Below are 25,355 nucleotides of genomic sequence, written 5' to 3'. Positions count from 1 at the left end.
GAGGAGCCGCGACACGATGGGAGGAGTGGGGTTGGGTACGGATCATGCAGCAGGTGTCCATGAAGAGCTAATGTGAAGCTAATGTTAGCATGCAAAATGTATGGACATGCAATGGAGGGACGTATAGCATCTGCTAACAGCTAAATGGTAAGCTAATAGGTCACGCTAATATACCAAAAGTATGCAGTTATATCAATAGAGCAACAGTTGAAGAATCAAGTATTAAGAAGTTTATTTATTGCATGTGTTTGTTTAATTTAGAAACAGAATTTGGCCCATTTTCAGTTCTCAGCTGTTCATATATGGCCATTTTACACATTGCACTTATAATCAACAGTTCAGCAGGAATGTTGAAGGGTTGTACAGCAATTAAAACAAAAAAAACAGACATGGAAGTACATATATGGCAATAATGGCAGCAATATATTCATAAACAGTGTCCAAATATGGTCATTAACTTGTAGGCTGCTTATAAGAGGAAGTGCAAAACCTGTTTACAAAATGATGACACTAGAACTTCTTACATATTTGGGACATTTAAATAAAAAAACAACAAAAAACAATACAGTAAATCGTACATTGAAGGTACCGACATTCATAAAGATGTTGGCTTAGAAAAAGTGCAACATATTTTATATGTAATGTAATTTAAAGCTAAGCAGCAAAACAGCAAAGGACAAGTGACCAGTTTAAAGGTGACCTGAGGTGTCAAAGGTCGATGTAATAAAGTCTTCAGTATGTGAACATGTAAGGAAGTAATGTAATCACATGTTTTATTTCAGCCAATCACAAGACCTTCTGGCACAATCAGGAAGTAATTACAGTGGACCAAAGTCATAAAACATAACGTGTTTACTTTTAAACGTAGGATATTTTATTTTGACAACCCAAAGACCCAAAGGCTTTTCCTGTGGTCCCAGAACTGTGTTTTCATTTACAGTTTTTCTTACTCAATAACATGCCACTATAATCATTCATACAAAAGACTTAATATTGACTTGTAAACTACAGCTACAACAGTTGCTCACACTGTTGTTACATGGAACTAAACATCGAGACATTTAAGACTGAAACCACAATAAAAGGTGCACTGAAACTTTTCTGTTGTAAGGTCTATCACCTTCTTGTCTCCATTGCTTTGCCTGGAATGTTCCAAAATATACCATTTAAGTTATTAATCTCCATGGAGACAAGCAGGTGACACTATCAGGGCTAGTTACTGGTCTAATCTGTAGAAATGCGAGTCAACTCACCACGAGAATGCACGTTTTTCAAGGTATTTTTGAACAATGAAAAGACCTGTTACAAGTTTACCATCATATAGTGGAACATTTCAGGCAAAACAAGATCATCTCCATGGAGACGAACAGTTGACTGAGACCCTCCATCAGAAAGGTTCTGTAGTGCACCTTTAAGCGCACAGTGGCATAACAGAAAATGCAGTAATCATTATAAATTTAAGTCATTTTGCACTCATCTTTGTTCTTCCCTTTGCCTTTCTTACTGCCCCTTTTACCATTTTTTCCAGATCGATTACGTTCACCAGTTACTCCTGGTTCTTGTGTTTTTCCACTCGGCAAATCAGTATTTTTCACCAAATTTGAACCCTGATCATCCATGGCAGATTGCTTATTATTATTTTCACTACTGTTCTGTTTAGCGTCTTGTACAATTGTCGCTTGCTCAGAAGTTGCTCCAATTTCGTCGAATGAGATTTCAGACTGACTACCAAAACTTGCACCATCCAAATTCTCGTCGTCATTATTTGTGACCGCAAGTAATTTATCTTTGTCCACTATATTATAATCCTCATTACCATTATCAACTTTTGGACCATTTCTTTGTTGCTTGTCAATCAAATCATCTTTGAAGTTTGCTTCATCTGCCAAAACTTCTACCCCCACCTCAAATTCTTCGTCAATAGTTTTAAACTCTGAACTTTGAGCAATGGCCGCTTCCATTTCCAAATCGTCAAAATCAAATGACATACCCTCTCCTTCATCCTCCTCTTCCTCACCATCTTGCTCCATTGGTAGACATTCTTTTGGCCCATCTTCCACGCTATTTTGGGCATCTGCATTTGAATCATTTTGAGCAAGATTTTGTGGCTGCAAATCTAGATTTTCCAACACTGTAGTATCATTTTGTACACTTTGTGATTCACTACTTGTCATTTGGTCATCTTCAAGTGAAACCTTAATCCCTGGTTCAACTTCTTCCTCTTGTGTTCTCTCAAGTGCATTTTGTGACCCTTTATCTTCTACGTCCAAATCATTTCTCACATTTTTTGAGTTGTCATCTTCAACCAGAACATCCACTCCTACGTCAACCAATAATTTGACCTCGTCTTCCTCGCCTTGTTCTGGTTGCTCAACATCTTTGCAAGGAATTTCTGTCTTGATTTCAACGGCTTTCAGCTCTGTATGATCAGGGTCTATATTCTGACCTTGTTTGTCCAATTCAGTGTTCATTAGTTGGTCTTTTGAATCCTCTTCTACCAAAACATCTTGTCCACTTGCTAAGGCTACTTTCTTATCTTCGTTGCTAGAAACATTTAGCTCCTCAGTCACACTTTCCAAATCAACTGGAACGGTAACGTCTATATTTGTATCAATTTCATCCAACTTTTCACTGTGATTTCCCTCATTTAGACCAGTATCTTGCTGTTTAACATCACTTAAATGCTCATCTGAGGTGTCTTCTTGCACCAAAACATCAATGCTAACCTCGACATCTTTCTTCGGTGATTTCAACTCTCCGCTTACTACGCCAACTCTAACAGCGTCCTTGCTGTCATAGTTGCATTCATCGTGTACACTGACCACACCGCTAGCATCATCTGGTCCAATTTGACTTGATTTCAGTTCATTGTCAGCTTTGGTAACGATCATTTCTGCATCGTTGCCTTCCTCAATCAAATGCATCTCCGTGGTTCCTTTGTCAATTGTCTCTACAGCAGCTGCATTTCCAGGTATAATTAACGTATCATCATTAGCAGTTGGCTCCTGATTTGAATCCACATTTTGCAACTTTGGACTTTCACTGTTATCCAAAATCTCATCTTGAGCCACAAAAATAGACGCTTCTTCAACACCTGAATCATTATCCTTCAAACTGTCATGTTTTTCCTCCCCAATGTCTGCAAAACTTTCTTTTAAATCATTATCTTGTACACTGGACTCAGAATTATCAACTTGACTGTTAGCAATACTAGTAGTAGCTTGTTCACTTTCCATCCTTTGAATTTCACCATTTTGCTTCTCAACTTCATCAATAATCTTGTCCTTCTCAGACACTGTAGCACCATCAGAACGCGTCAGACCAATCTCATCTGTTAAAGCAACATTTTCACCGCTTTCAGTTACATCAATTTTAACAGCACTGGTACCATTCCCATCGTACATTTCCAAACTAGCTTCGCTTTTCATTTCTGGCTCCCCATTGTCTAAAGGGTGCGTATTTTCTTTGTTATTAGCTGAGTCTGTGTCTTCCAAATTGCAAGATGTACCAACGGCAGCCTCACCCCCTGAAACTTCTTCTGCTCGAGCTGTCGCCAAACAGGTTGTATTCGCTTCAGTAACTTTTGGTTCAACTTCAGTCATTGAACTACTGGCTTCCACGTCTTTTTCAATATCACAAATCGGTCCTGCTTGTTGTAACTGTTTCGTAGCTTCCACCAAGTTTTGTTGATCATTCATTTGTCGGTTGTCCAGAATTTCTTGGTTATCATTGGATTCTTCAAGAGTTTCTTTTAGTTCATCTTTTTCAGTGCTCACTTCATTGACCAAGTTGATGGTTTCCGCGTTTCTATCGACATCACAAATGGGTCCAGCTTGTTCCACTGTTTGTGCTGTAGGGCTGCAATCTTTTACATCATTTACCAAGTTAATTTGCTTGTTTTCTTGAATTTTCTGAACTGTCAAAAGTTCATTGCTGGCTTGTATTTTTGACCCACTATCTCCAGTTTTAACATCACTTTTGGTTTGCTTTTCTGGTTTGACATTCTGTTCTTTGTCTTCAGACGTCGCTCCTTTCTTTTTACCCTTTTTCTTGCGTTTTTTCTTCTTGCCTCCACCAGAAGTAACGTGAGGTTTGGCCGATACATCCTCACTGTCGACATCCAGTGTCTCTAAATCTTGCTGGGTTTCAGTTTTAGACGCAACAACTACTGGATCAGTATTTTTATCTTCTTTAGCTAATGCATTCTCTTCTCTTCTCTCAGATCGCTCTGGGTCAATTTTAGTCAATGTCGTAGAATCAACCTTTTCAATAAATTGTTCTTCCAAATGATCTTGAGAAGTTGGTTTAATTTCAGCATTTCCGATACTTTGGCTCTCTTCTGATTCTGTATATTCATTATCTTTTTGCTCAACTGGTTCAATTTCTATACATTTTTCATCAAAGCTTGTCGCAGCATCAACTCGGCCGGTCTCCTTCATAACTGTATTTGCATTGGAATGTTCAATACTGGGTTTTGGTTGGTTTTCGTTTGCAGATATTTCCGTTTTAGATGCTAAAGTTTCATTCATCACGAGCTGTTTTTCAATGTTGTCATGCGTTTGTTGATTTTGTCGTAGTTTGGATTGTTGAGTTGGGTGATCGCTCGTCTCTTTGGTCTCCTCTTCTGAGTTTCCTGAAGAATCGTGGAGATAAAAACGCCAAATGAGATGTAAAATATTGTAAAATTATGTTGATTTGGAGGAGCAGCCGCAGCAGCAGAGCCAAAGAAGAGGCAGATCACCCAACTGATTCAGAAGCCAAACAGAAGATAGACCCAGAAATCAGAAGAAAGGTTCAATATTGAAACAAATCACCAGAAAAATCTGACAAATCAAGGAAAGAAAAAAGGAAAAAGGAAGCAGAAGTTTGCCAAGATCTGATCAATTATTCTTCTCTTCAGTCTGTCAACTAGTTTGCAATAAATGTTCCTTACCACACTGCTTTTTAAGGCCCTGTACCAGACTTTTTTCCATTTATTTGAACAAAATTTGTCTGGTCCCAGCACAGACATATAGTGTAAGCAGCTCGTGAGGCCAGAATAAGTCTGCTGTGAACTGTCTGCATCTAATTTAAAAAGTCTTTTATTGTTCAATAATCAGGAAGTGTGCAGTAGCATGTTAGATGTTGTTAGCTTTACTGTTATGTGGTGAAAAATTAGGATGCTCAGGATACAATAATTTGGACCACTGCAAACTGTGTACAATGAACTAGTTTTTTAACTGTTTTTCATATTTTTATGAATAATAATAATTAAAACCGTTTGACTTAGAAAGAGATAACAGGGCTATTTACCGGCTATAACAGGGGATATACTATACATCTATTTACATGATCAAAATTAAAAAGGAAATTGATAAAAACAGATCTTTTTTTATCTTTGTTTTATGTTAAAGAAACAGGGATTGATCAGCAATATGGCATCTTGAAAAAAAGTGATTAAAGAGTCCTCAAACATGCATGAATCAGACCAAATACAACTTTGAGAGGGTAAATGAGAAAGAAACAACAATAACATGGTTAAAAGCTCTGAAAAGTCGATTTTGCTTAATAGGTCTGCTTTAAAAGGCCCGTAGAATCCCGAGATGTCATCTAAAACCCAAATATGGAATCATTATGTATGGTATTATTATCACTACTTTTCTGGCTGTACCACACTATGGCACAAACTTTTAAACAGAAATGTTTTATTACCATTAGGACAGGCACACACTGTAGAAAAAGTATCATTTCAGCCAACTCCTAAACCAAAACCAAGTAAACAAATGAATAAGAATGACATATAGCAAGCTGTGCGACAGGTGTTAAGGTGCTGGAAGTGCAAATTAGCAACACTACAGTAAATAATAACTCAATTTAACATGTATTAGTCAGGTGCAAAGCCATGCAGTGAAGGTGGTGCTGAGTGTTATTATGGTCTTACCCAGCATGCTGTTGGTGCCTTCTGTGGGGGAAATGGGGGTCTCCTGGGTGGGCTGAGAGTTTGGGTCTGAGCTGGACTCCTCACTGTTGAACGCCTCAGTGACTCCTCCGTTTATGTTCAAGTCAGGACCCAGGACTATCCCGTGTTTCTGCACAAACAATATGGAACAAATACATGAGTTTAAGGTGTAAAGTAAAGTAAGATAAAGTCATTGAATGGGACTGGGAGGGGCCTTATATTTACTGGAAATTACCATCATGTACTTTTATTTAACTGACAAGCAAAAATGTTTAATACTGAGGATATGTTAAAGCTGCACTATGTAAAATGTCCGATGGATGATCCACCTCCTGCTTTTCTTCAAGAAGATCTTATTGCTCTGCATAAAATGTTCCACAGTATGACATTAAACTTATCCATCGCTGAGAAGATAAGCAGGCCACCAAGTTACTGGTCTGATCTGCGGAGGGGCAATGGTGATAACAGCGAGAATACATATATCTTTGAGCAAATAAATAAACAAAGATACAGTAAATGCCACACTATGAAACATTCTAGGAAAAGTAATAACATGTCCAGGAAAACATCCATGCCCGAGCCACAGCTGCTCCTCAGCTGCTCCTCTCGATGTGGAGCAGCAGCGGCTCTACTCCGAGCTCCTCCCGTGTGACTGCCTCACCCTATCTCTAAGGGTGCGCCCAACCACCCTGTGGAGGAAACTCATTTCAGCCGCTTGTATCCGCGATCTTGTCCTTTCGGTCATTACCCAGAGCTCATGACCACAGGTGAGGGTAGGAACGTAGATTGACGGTAAATCGAGAGCTTCACCTTCCAGCTCAGCTCCTTCTTTACCACAACGGTCCGATACAGCGACCGCATCACTGCAGACGCTGCACCGATCCGCCTGTCAATCTCCCGCTCCATCCTTCCCTCACTCGTGAACAAGACCCCGAGATACTTTAACTCCTCCACTTGAGGCAGAGACTCTCCACCCACCCGGAGAGAGCAAACCACCTTTTTCAGGTCGAGAACCATGGCCTTGGATTTGGAGGAGCTGATTCTCATCCCAGACGCTTCACACTCGGCTGTGGGCAGTGTGTTACAAAAGTATTTTCCTTATTATGATGCATGTAACACGTACATTTTGATCCATTTGATAAACAGACAATAGTTCCATGGCTATTGTCAAGTGAAACACATTGTCAAGTCCATACATTTACAAGTGCAACACACGAAACACAGATCAAATATTAATAAGCACAAACACTTTAAACAGACTCAATATGCCCAAATATGACAAACTGAATAGCATGTAAACTTCAATAGAGAAAATATAACCTTAAGACAATAGGACAAACAGTAGCACCACATAAATTAGTAGCACAAACCACACAACACACAAAATACCTTTAAAATATCTTTGAGTTTCACAACTTCTTCTCTGAGCTCATCTCGTTCAATTCGAATGGCGTCTGTGTATTCTTTCTGTCTCTCCAAGGCCTGAAGACGGCCCAGGGTCAGACAGCAGAGAAAAAGAGGAGAGGAATGAATGAGAGAGAAATGCATGCATTTAAATGGACGAATGAAAGATTATAGTGAGGGATGAGAATCTAAAGGATGGAGATTGTGAAAATGTATGTGAAGGGGAGAAAGGTGCACACTTTACAATTAGTGTTTCTTCTACAAAATGGAACTAAAAATGAATTCAATTTTCTCTTGCCAATTATTAAATGAAAACGCTTTAGTTGCTTAATAATTTCAAGCATTGTTCAGTCAATCATTCCCTACATTCAGTGGTAAACTACTTGTGTAGTCACAGCCGCCCTGGAGCTGACCGACAGGGGCATGGCTGGCAAACTATTTTTATATATTATTTTTTCATGGTTTAGTTTGTTTTCAGACCTGACAGTTTGGACTGCTCACTAGCACTCTCATCTCTCTCACATGATGTTGCTGTGACGTGTCCGTTCAGTTGATTTAAACAGGTTTTGGAGCTGTCTTCCTACTGGTTGAGGCAGGACAACAGCGCCATCTGCAGTCTGACTTGTTCATGACAGTATCCCAGGTGTGTGGGAGTAAAAAGGCTCCCTCGTCTCGGTTTAAAGTCCCGTGGGCACATTTCAGTATTTCGATCGGCTCCTTAATCCATTGAGATGTTTGTTGTCCTCTGTGCGGATGATGTTTGCTCCGTCTCAGTCCATAATGTGGCTCTCTCTTTTACAATGGTCAGAAATGGCAGATGGCGCTGTCGTCCTGCCTCCATCAGTAAGAAGACAGTGACAAAACCTGTTTAAATCAGCTGACCAGCAACATGACCACTCTGAGGAAGAGCACTAGTGAAGCAGACAAAACCCAGGTATGAAAACAAACTAAGCCTTGGTTTGAAAAAATAATCAATTAAAATAAATTATCAGACAACCAGATGAAGCTCATTGGACTATATGGCTATAGTATATAAAGTCATTTAGCTACAAGTCCATTTAAAGTACATTTAATGGACATTTCAAGTTATTTCAGGTCAGAAATTAAACCCATGTACTTGCTTATAAGTGTAGGAATTCATGTTATTGACTTGAAGCCACATAACAAAAAAATTCAGCTAAATTTTCCATCAAATCACAATAAGTTCGTGCTATATTTTAATCAAATGTTCCCCAAAATGTAACATACGCCTTTTAGATTCTCACCCCACAGTAAATACTAGAAACAGCAGACACACTAGGACCATACCGAGATCTTCTTATCTTTCCAGTCCACAGTTTCTTGCAGATCTGAGATTTCTCTGTGAAATCCCTCCTCTTTTATCCGCAGTTGACGGATTTCCTGAACGGTTAAAACAGGAAAGAAATGTGTGGGAAGACAGAAAGAAAAAAGATACAGAAACAGTTCGTGCAATTCAAAGATGTGAAGTATTTTAAAGAGGAAATGTGTGAGCTGAAATGAACTCTTCAGACCAAATGGGAACTCAAATTTGACAAGGGAAATGCATCTGATATTATTTTTACTACGTTAGCGCAACCTTTAGTTTTTACAAAAATGAGTAGAGCAGCAGTACAAACAGTTTTATGTGAGATGTCCTCTAGAAAAAAAAAAAAAAAAGCATCATTTAAGGAATACTTCAAGAGCCCATTTTATGTTATTTTCTGATCTATGTCATAATGTTGTTTCCTCAAAACACAGACCTGGAGCTGTGTTTTGTTTCTTTTACAAACAAACTTATTTAGCTCTTCTCTCAAACTTAAAACACTCAGTTCCACCTTGTGATGTCATGTGGCAATACAGGAAATGGTCCACTGTGCTCCATACACATACGTACATACAACTCCACACACCTTCACTAGAATCATTTGGAACATTTCAGCCCTGGAGTTTCCAATCTGTACTGAACTAAAGGTAAAAGGAGCTGTTAACTAGAAAATGACATCACAAGGTGGAACAGAGCATTTTGAGTTTTGGATGTGTAGACAGAATAATTAACCAAGGTTGCTCAAACACGGTTGAATGAAACAAAACACAAGTGTAGGTATGTATCTGAGGAGGTAACAACATTCTCACCTGTGTAAATGCTCAAAAGACTCAATTCTGCACAATATAGAGAATATAAGACCTGAAAAAAATCAAGTACAGTTCCCAGTATTGCACTTACATTTAGTAGCTCCTCACTTTGTTTTAGAGTCTCTTTGAGTTCATTAAACTGGAACTGTAGAATTCCGTGGGCCTGTTTTTCCCTCTCAAAGTCCTGTGAAGGAAAACAATGAGATTTACCATAACATTTACCATAACATTTAGGTGTTTTTGTTCCAGTACTGTTTAGTGTATGTTGGTTCTTTTCATACATGTGATAATAGGAGTTAGAGCCAGTATACTTGTATCAGTTTTGATATTTAAATGCACCTATTCAGATCCGTCAACAGACATTTCAGGGCCCGGGACAACAAACCTCACTTGGGGCCCCTCTCTAATATAAATTAATAGGATAAAGGTCCAATTCTAGGTCCCTATAACCCAGGGGCCCAGGACAACAGACCCATTTGTCCCCCCTTGTCTACTCCCCTGTATCTATTTATTATAATAAAGATGCATTATGTAGCCCTGTTATCACTCACTGCAATGTTCCACAATATAGTATTAAACGCATCTATCTCAGTGGACAAGGAGGTAACAACACCAGGTCAACTTATAGGTCAGATCTGCGGAGAGCCCACCCTGATCACAGTAATAATGCATGCTTTTTAAGGTACTTTTAGCTGCAAAAACACACATAAATGCAAGATGGGCATGTTTAATGCCATACTATGAAACATTCAGGTTTAGCAACTACTTAATTAAATGTTCCGTAGTGCAGCTTTTGGTTTTTAGATGTGTTCTTTACCTTGGCCTTGTCCTCGTACTGCCTCCTGGACTCTGCGAGCTGCTCCTCCAGCTCCATCAGAGAGTCCTTCAGTGTGTCCACTTGGTACATCAGGTTGTTCTTCTCATTGTCCAGCTGAGCGTTAGACACCATCGCCTTACGGTACTTCTCCTCCACCTCGGCTAGTTTGTCCTACAAATGTGAAAAAGACAGTATTATGTATTATTTATTTATACAGCTTAGGTGTGTTAAGTAAGATCATTTATTTTATTCGATGGCATCGTTTAAGACACTCAATACACTCATACACCGTGAAATAAAAGCAATTAAAACAGCCACACTCGCAACAACATTTAAATTAGGTAAACTAGGTGTGTTTGAGACATGTTTTGAGGCAGTTGTGATTTTTCAATATACCCAAAGAGTCGCAAATTACTTTATATACACATGTGGATGAGAAAATAACCCATTAGACCTTTTATATGCAAAAGTAAAAAAATATATTACCATCTTCATCATATTTGATTTATTCAACCATGTCTCTTGAATAGACACTAAAAGACATACAGTTTTTTGTTTTGTTAAATATATGTGTAAGCCCTCAGTCTCAGGTATGATCTGTAGTAAAAGAAAAATTCTAATCTGTCAACAGGGCAAACAGGCATCTCATCTGTGCTCTCACACCTGTTAGCATACTGGCTAGTGCTGTTGTTTTTCTTTGTTTTGAAGCAGGGAAAACAATAGTACTAATACGTGAAAGGTTAGCAGGTTTTATACGTGATGACAAGACAGAATATTTCGTTCTTGTAACCCTTGTACTAATCGGATAAACAGAAGCTTGAGTTTGTGTTGTGTTTGATTGTAACTTCAAACACCGAACCAACAACAGGTAGGACAATGTGCAGTTAAAGTTGAGAAAGGAGGCGTCATGACACTGCAAACACAGTCTCAAGCAGAAATACCTTTGCTTCTTTCAGATTTTGGTTGAATTTTGACTCCACGTCCTGGATCTGATCCTTCAGTTCATGAATCTCCTGCAGGGGGCAGTGCAGTGAAGGCAGCAGCAGTAGCAGTGAGGCAAGCACAGAGGTGGCAGAAGAAGTAAAGCAAAAAGACATTTAAAACTGTGTTAATGAAGAATGAATGAAACAGGAGAATCACTGAAAGAATAGAAATGGTATCTGCAAATGTATTTTATCAGCTTAAATAAAAAAATAAATAAAAATGAGGTTGAAAAAGACATGCAAGCGTGAAATGTTCCATTGACGGCATGAATGATTTACAGATGTATTATTCGGCGGTTTATAAACTTGTGGAACAACATTTTTTGTGTACCTTACCTTCACATGTCTATAGTGTTTAGTTTTGTCCATCAGATTAAATTAACTTCAATAAACCTCAAACTTCACCTCGTTTAACCTTATAGTGTAATTGTCCAAGTCATTTTTCAAGGTTTTTGGGAAAATGCGACATAGACAAAATAAACTGCTGATGTCTGACTGGGAAAGTTTGTGTTTTTTTGCTGGATGCAGTGACACCTGGAAATGTCTGGACTGTAAATTTTAGGTTGTGATTATCATGGCCAAAATAACTGCGATTACCAATAATATCACAATAATGATTCAAGTTGCTGACCATTTAAAGATGTTATGGACATGAATAATTATAATTTTAATGTTATAAATAAGTTTGTACTTTGTACAACTAGATCGTAACAACTATGATCTAGTGGAGAACATTATGGACAAGCAGGGCCATCGACAGAAATTTGTGAAGAGGGTCCAATTCAAGGTCCCCAAGACCCTGGGACGTAAGACATGGGCAAACTACGGCCCAGGGGCCACACACGGCCCTTTTGGGCTTATTAATCTGGCCCACCGAATGTGACCAAATTCTATTAAAATAGGTCAGGGTAAACCTTGTTCAATTTACCTTTCCCCTGTAATGCCAATGCTTCCTCAGAAGATGGTGCACTTCAGCTACATCGACCTTGTTTGTGTGTATTATTCTCTTATTCTCTTACCAGCCCTTCTACAACTGTCACAGTTTTCACAGAGTACAACATCAGCCGTCACTTTGCTACGACGCACGCCAGCTACACTAGCAAACAGTCAATGCAGGAGCGGGCGGATACGGCTCAGAGGTGCAGCCAATTTACAGATGTAATTAATGAATTTGGAAAACAATTTGTACAATGAGCCTTGCATATTCAGGCTTTGCTACATTTTACAGGCCAAATCTCTAATGTGATATACACATATACATATCCTGGCCCTGCCCCTCTGTCACATTTTAGACCCACTGTGGCCCGTGTGGCAAAAAGTTTGTCCAGCCCTGGTTTATCCTTTTTGTCCCATCTCTACTTGGTGATTACATTTTTGACTCTGTCCCAGTTCAATCGTCCTCTGAACATTACCTTAATTTCTCGTAGAGATGTTTCAGCGTCTAGAGTCAGGGCCGTCTCTCCACTGCCCCTCCTGGAGGACGTCCCCCCTAAAGACGTGAGTGTGGTGGCTGTGAGGGCTGAGGCGGCTCGAGACCCCTGCAAGGACAACAGAGAAAAAAAATATTACATTTAGATTTGACACTGAAAAATATTAACTTAAAAGAATAATATCTGAATGTGCAAAGAGTGTACCTTTTCAAGATAGTTGCCATCTTCCACCTGTAAAAGAAAACATGTGAAGAGTTACACGACGGTCAGCTGCACAGAATAAGAGGCGTTTCTTTTTCATCCGTTTTTAAAGACAAAGCCCACACCAACAAACAGCAAGTAACAAAGTCCAAAATCCAAAAGAAAATCACATAAACTGGTGCCCATCGTAGAGTGATAAGACAACATGTGTGATTAGATCAACAAACTTAATCAATCGCACAATCGCATCTTTTTACGACTACTACCCTGTTATTAGCTACTACTATTTATATTATTGTTCGGAAATCTGGGGAAATGCTGTAAAACAAAGGTAGATCCCATAATTAAACTACAGAAAAGGGTAATAAGAATAATTAATAAAGCAGGATTCTGTGATCCTAATGCACCATTTATAAAACCAAATATATTCAAATTTACAGACAAAGTTAAGTAAAAAAAGTTGACAATTCTGTTTTGTGTTGTGAACAAGGATATTCCCGTCCGCATCAGTCCTACTTTAAATTAAGAAATAGTCGCTATAACTTAAGTGGTTATCAGTTTGAAACTAGTAAAATAAAAACTAATGTGACAAAGATGTGTCTGTTTGAGGAATAAGAATTTGGAATGATCAATGATGAATTTAAGTGAATTAAAACTCTGTCTAAATTAAAAACAAAACTTTAAAACATGAGTTAATTCATACATTTACATTGCAGTAGGTTTATATGAGCCACAACATCTGTGTTTAAGATGTTGATTTAAGTAAATACCTTGTTTATGTGACTGAATTGTGGAGTTATGTGTTGGTCAGGATGGTCTTACAGAAGCACACGGCTTCAGCCCAGTCCTTTTTTTGGTTGTAATTAATGAAGAAAATGACCAAATAACCAAAATAAAATTCATTCATTCACTACTTAAGGTCAAAATCAGACAAAAACTACAAATTAAAGATGGAGTGTAGGATTTAAAAACTATTAAAGGAGGACTCCAACTTATCCCTTCCTCTGACAAACCCAGTGGCACTTTGCTAATATTCACAAGCGTGATTTCAATTTTAGAACGACTTTTTGAGACAGTGAAGACAAGTGTGACCTTATGAGTTTGTGAAAATAAAATAAAATGCTTTAGAAGTAGGAGCATTTTTGCCATTTTGATGATAAACACTCAACATACATCACAATCCAAGCTCTCAAATGAGTTAAACAGCAGCATGCTCAGTCACAACTACATTTATTTCATACCAAAACAGGCTCCTTGCACAGCGGCACGCTTGCTAGCTCACTGTGTCTTAAAGTTAACAGTCACTTCTAATAAAATAAAAAAAAAAAAAAAAAAAATTCAAATTAATTTAAATAAAGACTACCCAATTATTTTTTAGTTTGCTGCGTTGTTTTAATATTTACTATGCCTCAAAATTAGCATTAGCGCAAACATCTCTCTTTCTAAATAGACGTGTGCTCCAGTGAAGTATTCATTTTCGCAGCTCCTGTCCACTGTCTGATCTTTAAATATTCATTCATTTTAGCGCAACTCAGCAGAAACCTCCGAGATAAAACTGGACAGGAAGTAGTAACGCCGACAGTTTATTTATAAAACCCATTTAAAACAACTTCAGCTGACCAAAGTCATTCACGTAAAAGGCAAAAGAAACAGACAAACCACATCCAAACTTAACCAGCAACACAAATGCTCATCAGTCACAATAATGTTTTTTTTTTCAAAGCAAATACTGCAACACCCCGCTGGTATGAGTTCAGTGCATCCATGCTCTCAAATATTAGTCAAAAATCACGCTCAGGACAAACCGATTTCATCAAACCACCTCCTCCTGCGCTCGCTGCTGATGCAAGTAACACTCACGTCTGAAAAGTCTGGGATAGTGACATCGTCCAGGTCTCGAGGAAGTCCACTGCTCACCGCACTCCTCAGAAAACTGGCCACTGAGCTGCTGGTGGTGTCCTGAGAATCCACCAGGGGGCGCAACAATACAACACACAAGTCCAGTTATTTGGTATGAAACAGCTCCGCACGGAAAAAGCTCAAAAAGTGTCTAAAGGTCTGTGTTATGGGCTGAAGTGACACACGTAATATTGCTTTGTTTGGAATGTTCCACAGTATGGCATTAGACTTCTCCATAGTGACATAGGTGAAGCAACCAGGCCGAGTTACGGGTCAGATCTGTGCAGAGGAGACCCCCTGACAGTGAGAAATCATGTTTATTAATAAGACACCTATAACTGAATAAATGCAAGATAGATTTGTTTAATGACATATTTAGGAACATTCTAAGAAAAGCAGAATCATGTCCATGGAGAGAAGCATGTGGCATAACCTCCTCCAGAAAAGTTGCATAGTGCACCTTTAAAGAGGATTAAAGGTCCTATATTACACAAAACTGATGTTCATCCAAATCAATAATCAAAATATTAATATTTACAAGTAAGAAGACTTGATTATTGTATCACTGATTATTTGTATTTAATTTCCACCAGATTTTAGAGGTACAGAAAATCTAATGTAAGGGCAAAGATATTTAATTTTAAACAGACATCTCTGATCATAAACAGAGCCTTTGGTTATCACTGGACTGAACAGGTCGACTGGGAAATACCTGCCTCTTTAACATTTCTAATATGAACTGAGGCGAGTTGAGTGTTTCAGCACAGGCTTATCTTCAGACAGATTAGTTTGATACTGAACAGAAGAGATAAACTGACCCTGTCTAAACACTCAGGCTGTGTGCTAATTATAACTTGTAAATTGATTCAAAACTTGTACAAACATTATTTAGATTGAGATTTATTTAGATTAAATTTGATTTATTAATTTAGATTAGATTTATTTATTTTGATTGGTGGATCTAAAAGCTATACAGATATAACTGTTTTTTAAAATGCAACTGAATACATGGCAATAATAAGCTGTTCTGAGCACAAATTGTGCCACATTAAAAATTGTAACCTACATGCTCTTTTAATTTCCATTCCCATTTGAAAAAAACACATTTTTTAACAGAAAACAAACAACTCCAGGTATCTCCACCATAATGTTGGTTATTCATAGATTTCTGTTCCGAGGCCTTTTTCACATTTTTCACACAAACATATAATATTTTGTTCGCTATAGTAACAGTTCTCATTTCTCATCATATGAAACCCGGTGATTGGATATTGACATTTTGCAGAGGCATCACGCTGAGGGGTATTGTATGTTGGTCTATGAAAGAATGTTCAGTGGTTACCATGGTGACACAACACATTAGCAAACACAGCTTGATACGCTGATAAGGAGCCTGTGATCAGTACGGTCGTGGTCGTGTTTAAAAGGTGAGTGTGACTAAAGCAGCGTGGGCTCCTCAGGAAAATGTTTTTCCAAGTTGAAAAATGCACATGGAGCTGGCACAAGTCGGAAAAAAACAACTTGGGAACTCGGGCCAAAACTTTCAGCCCGACTTCCACACCTGTAGATCTAACTGAGTCAGCTGTTGGTGTTAAACCAAAGCTCAGATTAAAGTATAACTTGACTAACAGAGCTTCAGACAGAGTAGTGCCTCTAGTTAGCATCACCCCCAGAGAATACTGAATATGTCCGCTGTGTATCAATGACATCAGCAGTAGGAGGTTAGTTTGTAGTCTGTTGTGTAGATGGAGGAGGGGGTGAGGGGGTGAGGGGGTGAGGGGGTCAGGGGGTCTCACCACAGGACTGGTCCGGGCTGATCCGGCTCTGGACGAGGCTCGGGATGAAGTCCTGGATCCTGACCTGGACCCTGAGCTCCGGTAACTGCTGAAGTCTAAAGGCTACACAGGAAATGTACGGGGGATTATATATGAACTTATGATTAAAGGATCCAAACAGTGTTCAGCGGCTGCTTTAAGTTCAGCTCATGTCAGTGCACTTGTGTTATTAGTAAATATGTTATGAATTCAGGTTGATCTATGGCCCAATTCTCTGGAACTCTCTGCCAACGACTATAAAAAATGCTGACTGTTGCTGTGTTTAAAACCAGACCTTTTTATTCTCACAAGCTTTTGGTTGGTTTTAATTCTGTTTTTAACTTTTTTTTTTCATTGAGTCTATGTTTGCCAAATGAAATGTGCTGTATAAATACAATTATTATTATTATTATTAAGTTTCTAATTTAACTGTTTACTTTTATTGTGTCCTTAGGCAAGACACTTCACCCACCTTGCCCGTATGTGAATGTGCTGTGCATGTTTATGTTTATGTTCAGATATCACTCAAAACATCACATCAAAATATCGTTCAGTAAATGGTACAAGGAACGATTATTTTGTGAGGTCAATATTTACTGAAGGTACTTTTTCTTTGTGCTAACGGGGAACGATAAAAACAATAATCAAAAAAATAAAACGCAATCCATTTACATGACCCAAACGTCAAAATACAGTAGTAATTTAAACTCATGCATCGTCCATATTCAAACTGTGAAGAGTACACCACAATAAGCAGATTTCTAGATCTTATTATTAGAATTGACTTCACACAAACAAACATTAGCCCCTATAGGACAAAGGAGGCGCCATGACACCTGCGGGTTAGTTACAGCAACCTTCAGATCAATCAAAAACAAAGCACATTCCTCTATTCTAGTTCACACCGTAGACTTACAACTTGAGCAGTGCCCCTTCGTGAGCTGCTGCACAGACTGTCTTCATACAGAGAGCTCTGTACAACCACACAACACACAAAGAACATGAGATCAACACAATAACAGACTCAGGACAGATTCATGCTTTGGACTCAGAGGTGAAGAAAGCCAGAGAAAAGACTGTGGGAGCTGTGACAATATTAAAGAGTGAGGACAAGAAAATATAGGAGAGAAAATAGTTGGAAAAGCAGATGTGATTTGAAACATGCTTTTAACCAGTAACCGCCCCACACCTCAGGACGTTCAGTGTGGATTTTTAGTGACAGTAACAGTAAATATTGGACCAACCCTCCGATAGCTCTGCAGAGGGACCTGAGAGAGAGACCTGCCCAGCTGCAACAAAAGATCAGCGTGTACACAGTGAGAAAATGGATTCAAAAGATACATTTAACCAACATTTCTCACAATAACAACAATAATGCAATGGAAGGATGTGGCCAAAATAAGACTCGGCTTTACTGTTCGAGACTATGCAAATGTGTCCAGATGTGCAGTTTATCAGTTAATGTGATAGTTTGCAGCTTTCTGAAGGAGGAAAGTCACCTGCATGATTCCATGGAAATTAAAAACATACTTTGGAACATCTGTGTGTCCCTCAGTCGTCCAGGTCTGATCCAGAGTAAAAGACGGAGTTTAAATCTGTCAACTGGACAAATGGTTGTAGGAGTGAAGACGTTTCGCTGCTTTGTCCAGTTGACAGATTTAAACTTGGTCTTTTGTCACACTTTGGAACATTATCTATGGAGAAATGAGGAGTTGTAAACCATACTGTGGAATATTACAGCAAAATAAACAACATTTCCATGGAAACAAGCAGGATGAGGCTAAATAAGAGTCAGGTTTGTGCATGTTTTTAGTGCAATAAACACAACCAACATGAAAAAAAACACTTTCTTTTACTTTAGTCTAGTTTTAGCAACAAAGATACATACTATGGCTTTAATTTTATAACTGTAGGAATTGTTGTTCTTGCAAGTTTAGAACTATAAAGGGATATGTGTTTTTAAAATTATTGGATCAGACAGACTCTAAGATGAGAAAAAAATGAATTGTGCAAAGTATGAAATTGAATCGTATAGTATTTGAGTTATAAATGCAGTACATTGAGTCTAAACGTGCACGCTAATCCATGAACAGAGCGAGTTTTGTACCTGGTAACCATTATAGAGATTGGGCCGGGAGGAGGACAGACCATTGAGGCTGTACAGGTCTGAAGAAGCAAAGGAAGTCTGCAGTGGGACAGAGGTAAAGACAATAAAAAAACTGTAAAGTGAAGGAGAAAAAAGAGAGAAGGAACCTGAGACAGGAAGAGTCATTTACAAGGGCACTCTGAGGCAGGAGAGACGTGTTGTAAAAGAAAAAAACTCCAAATATGGGACTAGTTTGACACAAGCTTAAGCAAAAGGTTAAGCTGACGAATACTGTGCTTAAAGATCAGAAAATGTCTAAATTCAATAAAAGGTTTAGTTTAAAGGTCTCCAACAAACTCTCACTGCTTTGCTAAGAATGTTCCACAATGTCGCATTAAACATATCTATTTTGCATTCATTCAATCACAGTTTTTGTTGCTCAAGAATACACTGAAAAATAGGTATTTTTACAGTGAGTGGGGTCTCATCTCCACAGATCTGACCTGTAACTACTATGACAAAATACTGACGTAATCTTCTTCTTGATGAGATAAAAATAACTCTGTACTTAACATCTTATTATTCATACTGTGCACTCGTGTTTATAATAATTTTAAACAAAAACTTGACAACAAAAAGCTACTTGTTGTTGTTGTTTTGTCTGGAGGCTTAAAGTTAAACCACTTAAAGCTAAAAGTTCAGACGGTCACATTAACTCAGAACAAAAGCAAAGGTTAATCCTCTCAGCTCTATGTATAGGACACTTGGATTCTTTTCTTCTGTGTTGCTACTGCTCAACAGGCTATTTGTGGGTTTCAGCGTGATTTTGTGTTAAATTGTTAATCGCTATGGCAACAGTCCTAATTTTTCATCATTCTGAATTATCCCATATCTAAAAATGTGGATAACTGTTCTATACTGATCTTGGGCTGCACTCTCACTTGTCCTGGTTTGGTCTCAGTTTAGAGCTGATGTAGACTTGGGTTGATCCTGGTTTGGTCCTGGTGTAATCCTGGTGTAATCCTGGTTTGGTGCCTGTTTAGTCCCGGTTTGGTCCCGGTTTAGTCCCGGTTTAGTCCCGGTTTAGTCCCGGTTTAGTCCTGGCTTGTTCTTGGTTTAGTCCCGGTTTGGTCCCGGCTTGGTCTTGGTTTAGTCCCGGTTTAGTTCTGGTTTAGTCCCGGTTTAGTCCTGGCTTGTTCTTGGTTTAGTCCTGGTTTAGTCCTGGTTTAGTCCCGGTTTAGTCCCGGTTTAGTCCCGGTTTAGTCCCGGTTTAGTCCCGGTTTAGTCCCGGTTTAGTCCCGGTTTAGTCCCGGCTTGTTCTTGGTTTAGTCCCGGTTTGGTCCCGGTTTGGTCCCGGTTTAGTCCTGGCTTGTTCTTGGTTTGGTCCCGGTTTGGTCTCAGTTTAAAGCTGATATAGACCTGGTTTGATCCTGGTTTAGTCTGGGTCTAATCCAAGTTTAGTTCCTTGCTTAGTCTCAGTTAAAGGTGCACTATGCAACTTTTCTGGCTGAGGGTCTGTCATCTGCTTGTATACACTGCACTAAACTCATCTACAGACATGGAGACACAAGTCAGGTCAGAATCAGATCTGTGCTCAGAATGTTTCTCAAGGTACTTTAATGAAATACTGTGGAACATTTCAAGCAAAGTAACGCCATCTCCATGGAGACAATCAGGTGGAAAAAAAACTCCCCCAGAGTCTTAATTTCACTGGTGTGACCATGTACAAGTTTTTGTTATAACTATTTTGGAAAAGTGAGTGCACTGTGTGAGCGTCATGTCTCACTCTTCATTTCTCTGATTCAGTTATAAAGTTACATGTTATAATAAATGTTTAGATCTAAATTTCTCATGCAGAGACCCACCGGCTGCAGGTCTAATCTGGAGGATCGGGAGGCTCGGCTCTCGTCTGCCAGAACGGAGCTCTGAGTGACGACAACAAGTCATTATCAGAACTAAACAATTAGCATTCAGAAACACGTCCACGTTCATACAAGTGTGCAACGACATCAAATTAAGTCAGTGTTTGAGTATTTTTGTCATCTCGTGATCACCCCCCTTTGCTCAACCTTCTACAAATACAGTTGGACTGGATTTTTATTTATATATATTTTCCCCATTTATTTATTTAACCAGGATGGCTCCACTGAGATTTGAGGAAGGCTACTCAAACACAGGGAGAACATACAAACTCTGATTCCCAAACTGAGAGGGCAGATTCTGTGTGAACTGGGGACCTTCCACGATGCCACTGCTGACTAAAATCACTGAACTATCAATGAGGAAAACTGAGCCTAACCCACAGACTGTATAAAGAAGTGACTGAAGTGAGTGCGACGTCACCACAGCGTTCAGCTCCAAATGAAGCTCATCGAGGCCAGAGCAGTTATTGCAGCGAATATGGAGCCGAATTCCATATTTGGAATTCCGACAGCGAATATCATGGCAACTAAACAGCCAAACCGGAGTGAGGCCGTTGACGATAACGACCTTCCCCGTCCACACTGATGGTTTAGCAGGGAGTGGGCTCTCAGGACTGTCAATCAAACCTGCTGCTAACGCTAACAGGAGCGACCTCAGGGAAAGAAGACGCCTGATTTGTCTGTCGTTAATGTTCACATCTTGATTTACAGACACAATAGTGAAATAAAAATACCAAAATCATGTAGAGCGGCTTAATACGAACATTTAAGAGCAAAACGATGAACTGGAAGCAGAGTCGATGGAGCTGGAAGCAGCCCACGCTCACGTCCCATTTGAAACACGACGGCTAGCAGGTTAGCCATGTCCATTTATATAAACAGTCTACGGTCTGGTTCCTCGTCTGGGAGTTTGTCTGAAAATCACCAATACAACTGTGTCCAACCACAACCACCTACGTATATTGATTTAACAGGACTAAAAATGTTACAGAGTATACGCAATATTATAAATAACAAACTTTGAAAGTGCAGAGACACTGAACGCACCGTTAAATCTAGTCTGGAAGACCGAGACATCCTGCTCTCGTCACTCAGTCTGGAGCTCTACGTACAGAGATACAGGGAAACCACTGGTTTAGCTCATTTTGTACAATCGTGCATTAAAACCATTAGAATTTCACACACGTCTACTGACCCTGCTGGACATCACACTGTAATCATCGTCACAGCCATTTCTCTGCAAATAAATGGGTCAAATGTGAAGAAAACTTTATAAGTATTTAACAGCACACACATGCACTTGTACATACATCTTTGTCTTTGTGCTTATGTTTCTTCTTTTTCTTTGACTTCTTGTGTGAATATGGGGAGTCCTTTGAAACAAACAGAACAAATGCTACACAGGTGTAATAAAAAAAATAAAAAATTTAAAAGACCCATATCAAGCTATTTTCTGATCTGTTCTAATGTTTCCTCATCACAAACCGACCGAGAGTTGTGTTTTGTTTCATTCACACATGTTTAAAACACAAATCCTGCAGGTTGAGTTCTTCTCTCAAACTGAAAACACTCTGTTCCACCTTGTGATGTCATCATGTGGTGATACAGGAAGTGCTCCACTGTGTTTTTAAACTCCACACACCTTCACTACAATCATCTGGATCATTTAAACTTTGCAATTTCCAAACTACTAAACAAAAGGTAAAAGGAGCTGTTAACTAGATGTTACAGACTAATAATAAAGTGTGACTCAAACATGTGTGAATCAAACAAAACACAACTCCAGGTCTGTTTTTGAAGAGATAACAATATTCTAACCTGGTTTATTGCTCACAAGCGTCAGTGTTGTGTAATACAGGACCTTTAAATGCAGACACACATGCAACAAACACATCTACTGATTAGAATTAGAATATCAAAATGATATTCATATCAACTGTATTAGGTTAATATGCTTTAACATTTATGGTTTTACACACACAAGCAAAATGTTCTTCAACTCTAACAAAGATCACTCAAAAACCATCAGAGCATCACAAAATGTACCTTTTGCACAAATACACAATAAAAACACTGTTAAAATGTTTCATGAAACGAGCCTGAGAACAATAAACACTCCCGTGCCGCGCTTTCTGATCAAATAGAAGTGAAATCACCACATACTTTTCTTTATACCAAACATACAACGCTCAAATTAAAACAATCCTTTTTCACAACGTTAAAACTGTCAAAATCCAACACCAACAAACAGCTCACGGCGTTAAACTGTTAAGACAAATCTCTGTAGGAATGTCATTAGTTTCCATGCATTAGTCCCATTCACATCACAGCAGGACTTTAGACGCTCTTAAACCAAAGTCTTACCCCTCCTCCGGCATAGGCCCCTACTATGTCCAAATCAGACTGAACAAAACACAGAGAGGAACCAAAAAATAGATTTAAGAACACATATCCTTGGGCCTCAATCATGAAGCGTTCTCACACACATTTATGTACTTAAGGCCTTCGTATCAGCATTTCTGGAGTTCACTAAATGTTTTCTTAACTGAAAATGTTCTTCTGGAAGGACAAATCCTATGAACAAAAATTCTACTGATTTAGAATATTATCACTCTGAAAATGCAACAAAAAAAATATTGTAGGTTATATATTTTGTAGGGTAGGTTGATTAGGGACAATAAATATATATAAAAAAAACAAACCAAAAAACAAAATAATAATAATAAAAAAAAAAATAAAATAAAAAAAATAAATAAATAAATATAAAAATAAATTAATAAAAAAAAAACACATAAAAAAAACAAAAAAAACATGCAGTGTCTTGCCTTAAAATGTTTTAAATTTGATACTGACCCGAACACTGCCCCGACTGCCCACGGACATCCGCTCATCTTCATCTGAGAGCTGCAAGAGACAAAAAAAAAAAAAATCAGTAACATTTAAACAGTAACAATAATATTTGAAATTTCTAGGATTTTTAATGGCGAAGTATAATCTCTCTATCCGACCCTTATGAAGATACGTCAATTTATCAATTTGAGATTCTCTTATTTTCAAATTAAAAATGTTTTCCCGCCTCTTGGTTCGTTGTTATTGTGAGATTTACATTTACAGTTTGAGCTTAAACCATTTTTGTTTCTGGAAACGTCTTCGAAATATGAACTGAAAACCAGGAGGTGCATTTGATGTTGAAGGGATGAAAACAAAGGAAAAGTTATGAAGAGATGATGGAACAGAGAGAGGACTACAAACCGTGTGGATCCGTGAAGGTCTTGTGTACCTCTCACTGTCCTCCTGAACAAGGGAACAAGGAGACGAGGAGACGAGGAAGCAAGGGAGGGAGGAGAGGAGGAGGGAGGAGAGGAAGAGAGTCAAACAAGGGATAAAGAAAGAAGAGAGGATGTGAACAAAAAACAAGATGGCAGAAGTCAAAAGGTCAACAACAAGACGGATGAGAGACAATGAGAGTGTGTTTCTAGAGGTAGAAGTAGTAACGGCAGTAGTATCAGTAGTAGTAACGGCGGTAATATCAGTAGTAGTAACGGCAGTAGTATCAGTAGTAGTAACAGTATGATGTCCATATTGATATTTAGATATAATTACGATCAGTGGTGGAAAATAATGAAGTACAAGTAGTAAAGTACTGTACTTAAGTATAATTTTTAGATATCTGTACTTTACTTAACTACATTTTACAGTAGATACTTTTTACTTTTACTTCAGTACATTTGAGAGTAGTATCTGTACTTTCAACTCCACTGCATTTTTCAACAGGACTAAAAAGTTAAAGTACTTTTCATATTATTTGAGGGGTTATTTTTACCATGTTCGTGGAAACATCCTGACTAAAGTTTTTAAGTTCAAGTTTCGGCTTTGAGCAAAACAAAAGTAAATACACAAAATTCATAAGAAAAATTAAGAAACTGATATTGTTGACCAAAATATGTATCATTCTTAATTAATATCACAACATTTAACACTTAAATTAACACACAATTTTACTCTTCTGTATCTCTACTTTAACTTAACAAAACTCAGTACTTCATCCACCACTGATCAAGATTCACATGAATGTTTTCAAAGTTCACAGAAAACACAGCAGCTTCTTCTTCTTCTTATTATTATACTACATTATTGCTGAAGCCACATCCTGGACACCACAGAGTCAGTAACACCCTGGTACATGCACGTTAGACACAACCACCGCTCTTTATTCAAACAGGTCAGTGTTTACAGCTGCGGCCCCTTGTTGTTGAAGAGTATTAATAGAGGAGACTGCAGTGGCCCCATACTCTCAAAACAACTACACATTGACGCCACAAAAACACACCTTTTTTCCCCACTGTCTTATCATGAACATTTCAAAGTAACTACACCGGGCTAAAAGGACGACGTTAACCTCCTAGGACCTGCACATTTTGGGCTGTCTAGGCCATAATACACATTTTTAGAAGAAGAAAAGCAACAAGAATAGCAACAATGCAAAAATGTTCAATTTAGAATATTTTTAAGAGTTTAGAATGTTCAGAACTTTTTTTTTTACTTTTTTTTTTTTTTTGTAAAGGCATGTGTCTGCACCTGTCAGCAGTATGAGTGTGCAAAAATATCGAATTATCAATATATCGTATCGTATCATTTCATTTAATGATACAGTATTGATATTCTGGGCTGCTGTATCAATATATATTTTTTGTATATTTTACCAAATTATTCTGTCACAGCTCTATT

General features: G+C 38.4%; 1 protein-coding gene across 12 annotated transcripts in view; it reads right to left on the bottom strand.

Moving 5' to 3' along the window:
• The window catches only part of lrrfip1a (leucine rich repeat (in FLII) interacting protein 1a), a 68,824-nt gene that overhangs the window by 3,791 nt on the left and 39,678 nt on the right, over positions 1-25,355 (bottom strand). The window contains exons 5-25 of one of the 12 annotated variants that reach the window (XM_055230500.1): positions 23,880-23,921; positions 23,481-23,531; positions 22,992-23,030; positions 21,938-22,000; positions 21,823-21,864; positions 21,675-21,731; positions 20,571-20,630; positions 18,727-18,804; positions 17,864-17,908; positions 17,536-17,592; positions 16,602-16,703; positions 14,767-14,865; positions 12,910-12,936; positions 12,688-12,813; positions 11,234-11,305; positions 10,293-10,463; positions 9,567-9,659; positions 8,651-8,743; positions 7,328-7,420; positions 5,921-6,068; positions 89-4,633 (exon numbers count right to left, since the gene is read on the bottom strand). In XM_055230500.1, coding sequence (XP_055086475.1) covers positions 1,458-4,633; positions 5,921-6,068; positions 7,328-7,420; positions 8,651-8,743; positions 9,567-9,659; positions 10,293-10,463; positions 11,234-11,305; positions 12,688-12,813; positions 12,910-12,936; positions 14,767-14,865; positions 16,602-16,703; positions 17,536-17,592; positions 17,864-17,908; positions 18,727-18,804; positions 20,571-20,630; positions 21,675-21,731; positions 21,823-21,864; positions 21,938-22,000; positions 22,992-23,030; positions 23,481-23,531; positions 23,880-23,921 — 4,734 coding nt within the window. In that variant the 3' untranslated portion in view covers positions 89-1,457. Of the gene's footprint in view, positions 1-76; positions 4,634-5,920; positions 6,069-7,327; positions 7,421-8,650; positions 8,744-9,566; positions 9,660-10,292; positions 10,464-11,233; positions 11,306-12,687; positions 12,814-12,909; positions 12,937-14,766; positions 14,866-16,601; positions 16,704-17,535; positions 17,593-17,863; positions 17,909-18,726; positions 18,805-20,570; positions 20,631-21,674; positions 21,732-21,822; positions 21,865-21,937; positions 22,001-22,991; positions 23,031-23,480; positions 23,532-23,879; positions 23,922-25,355 lie in introns of those variants that run through there. The other 11 variants (XM_055230507.1, XM_055230502.1, XM_055230501.1 and 8 more) reach the window with 11 other exon arrangements.

This window comes from Periophthalmus magnuspinnatus, chromosome 21 (assembly GCF_009829125.3).
Source record: "Periophthalmus magnuspinnatus isolate fPerMag1 chromosome 21, fPerMag1.2.pri, whole genome shotgun sequence".
NCBI lineage: Eukaryota > Metazoa > Chordata > Actinopteri > Gobiiformes > Gobiidae > Periophthalmus > Periophthalmus magnuspinnatus.
This window is presented reverse-complemented; position numbering and strand designations above follow the sequence as displayed.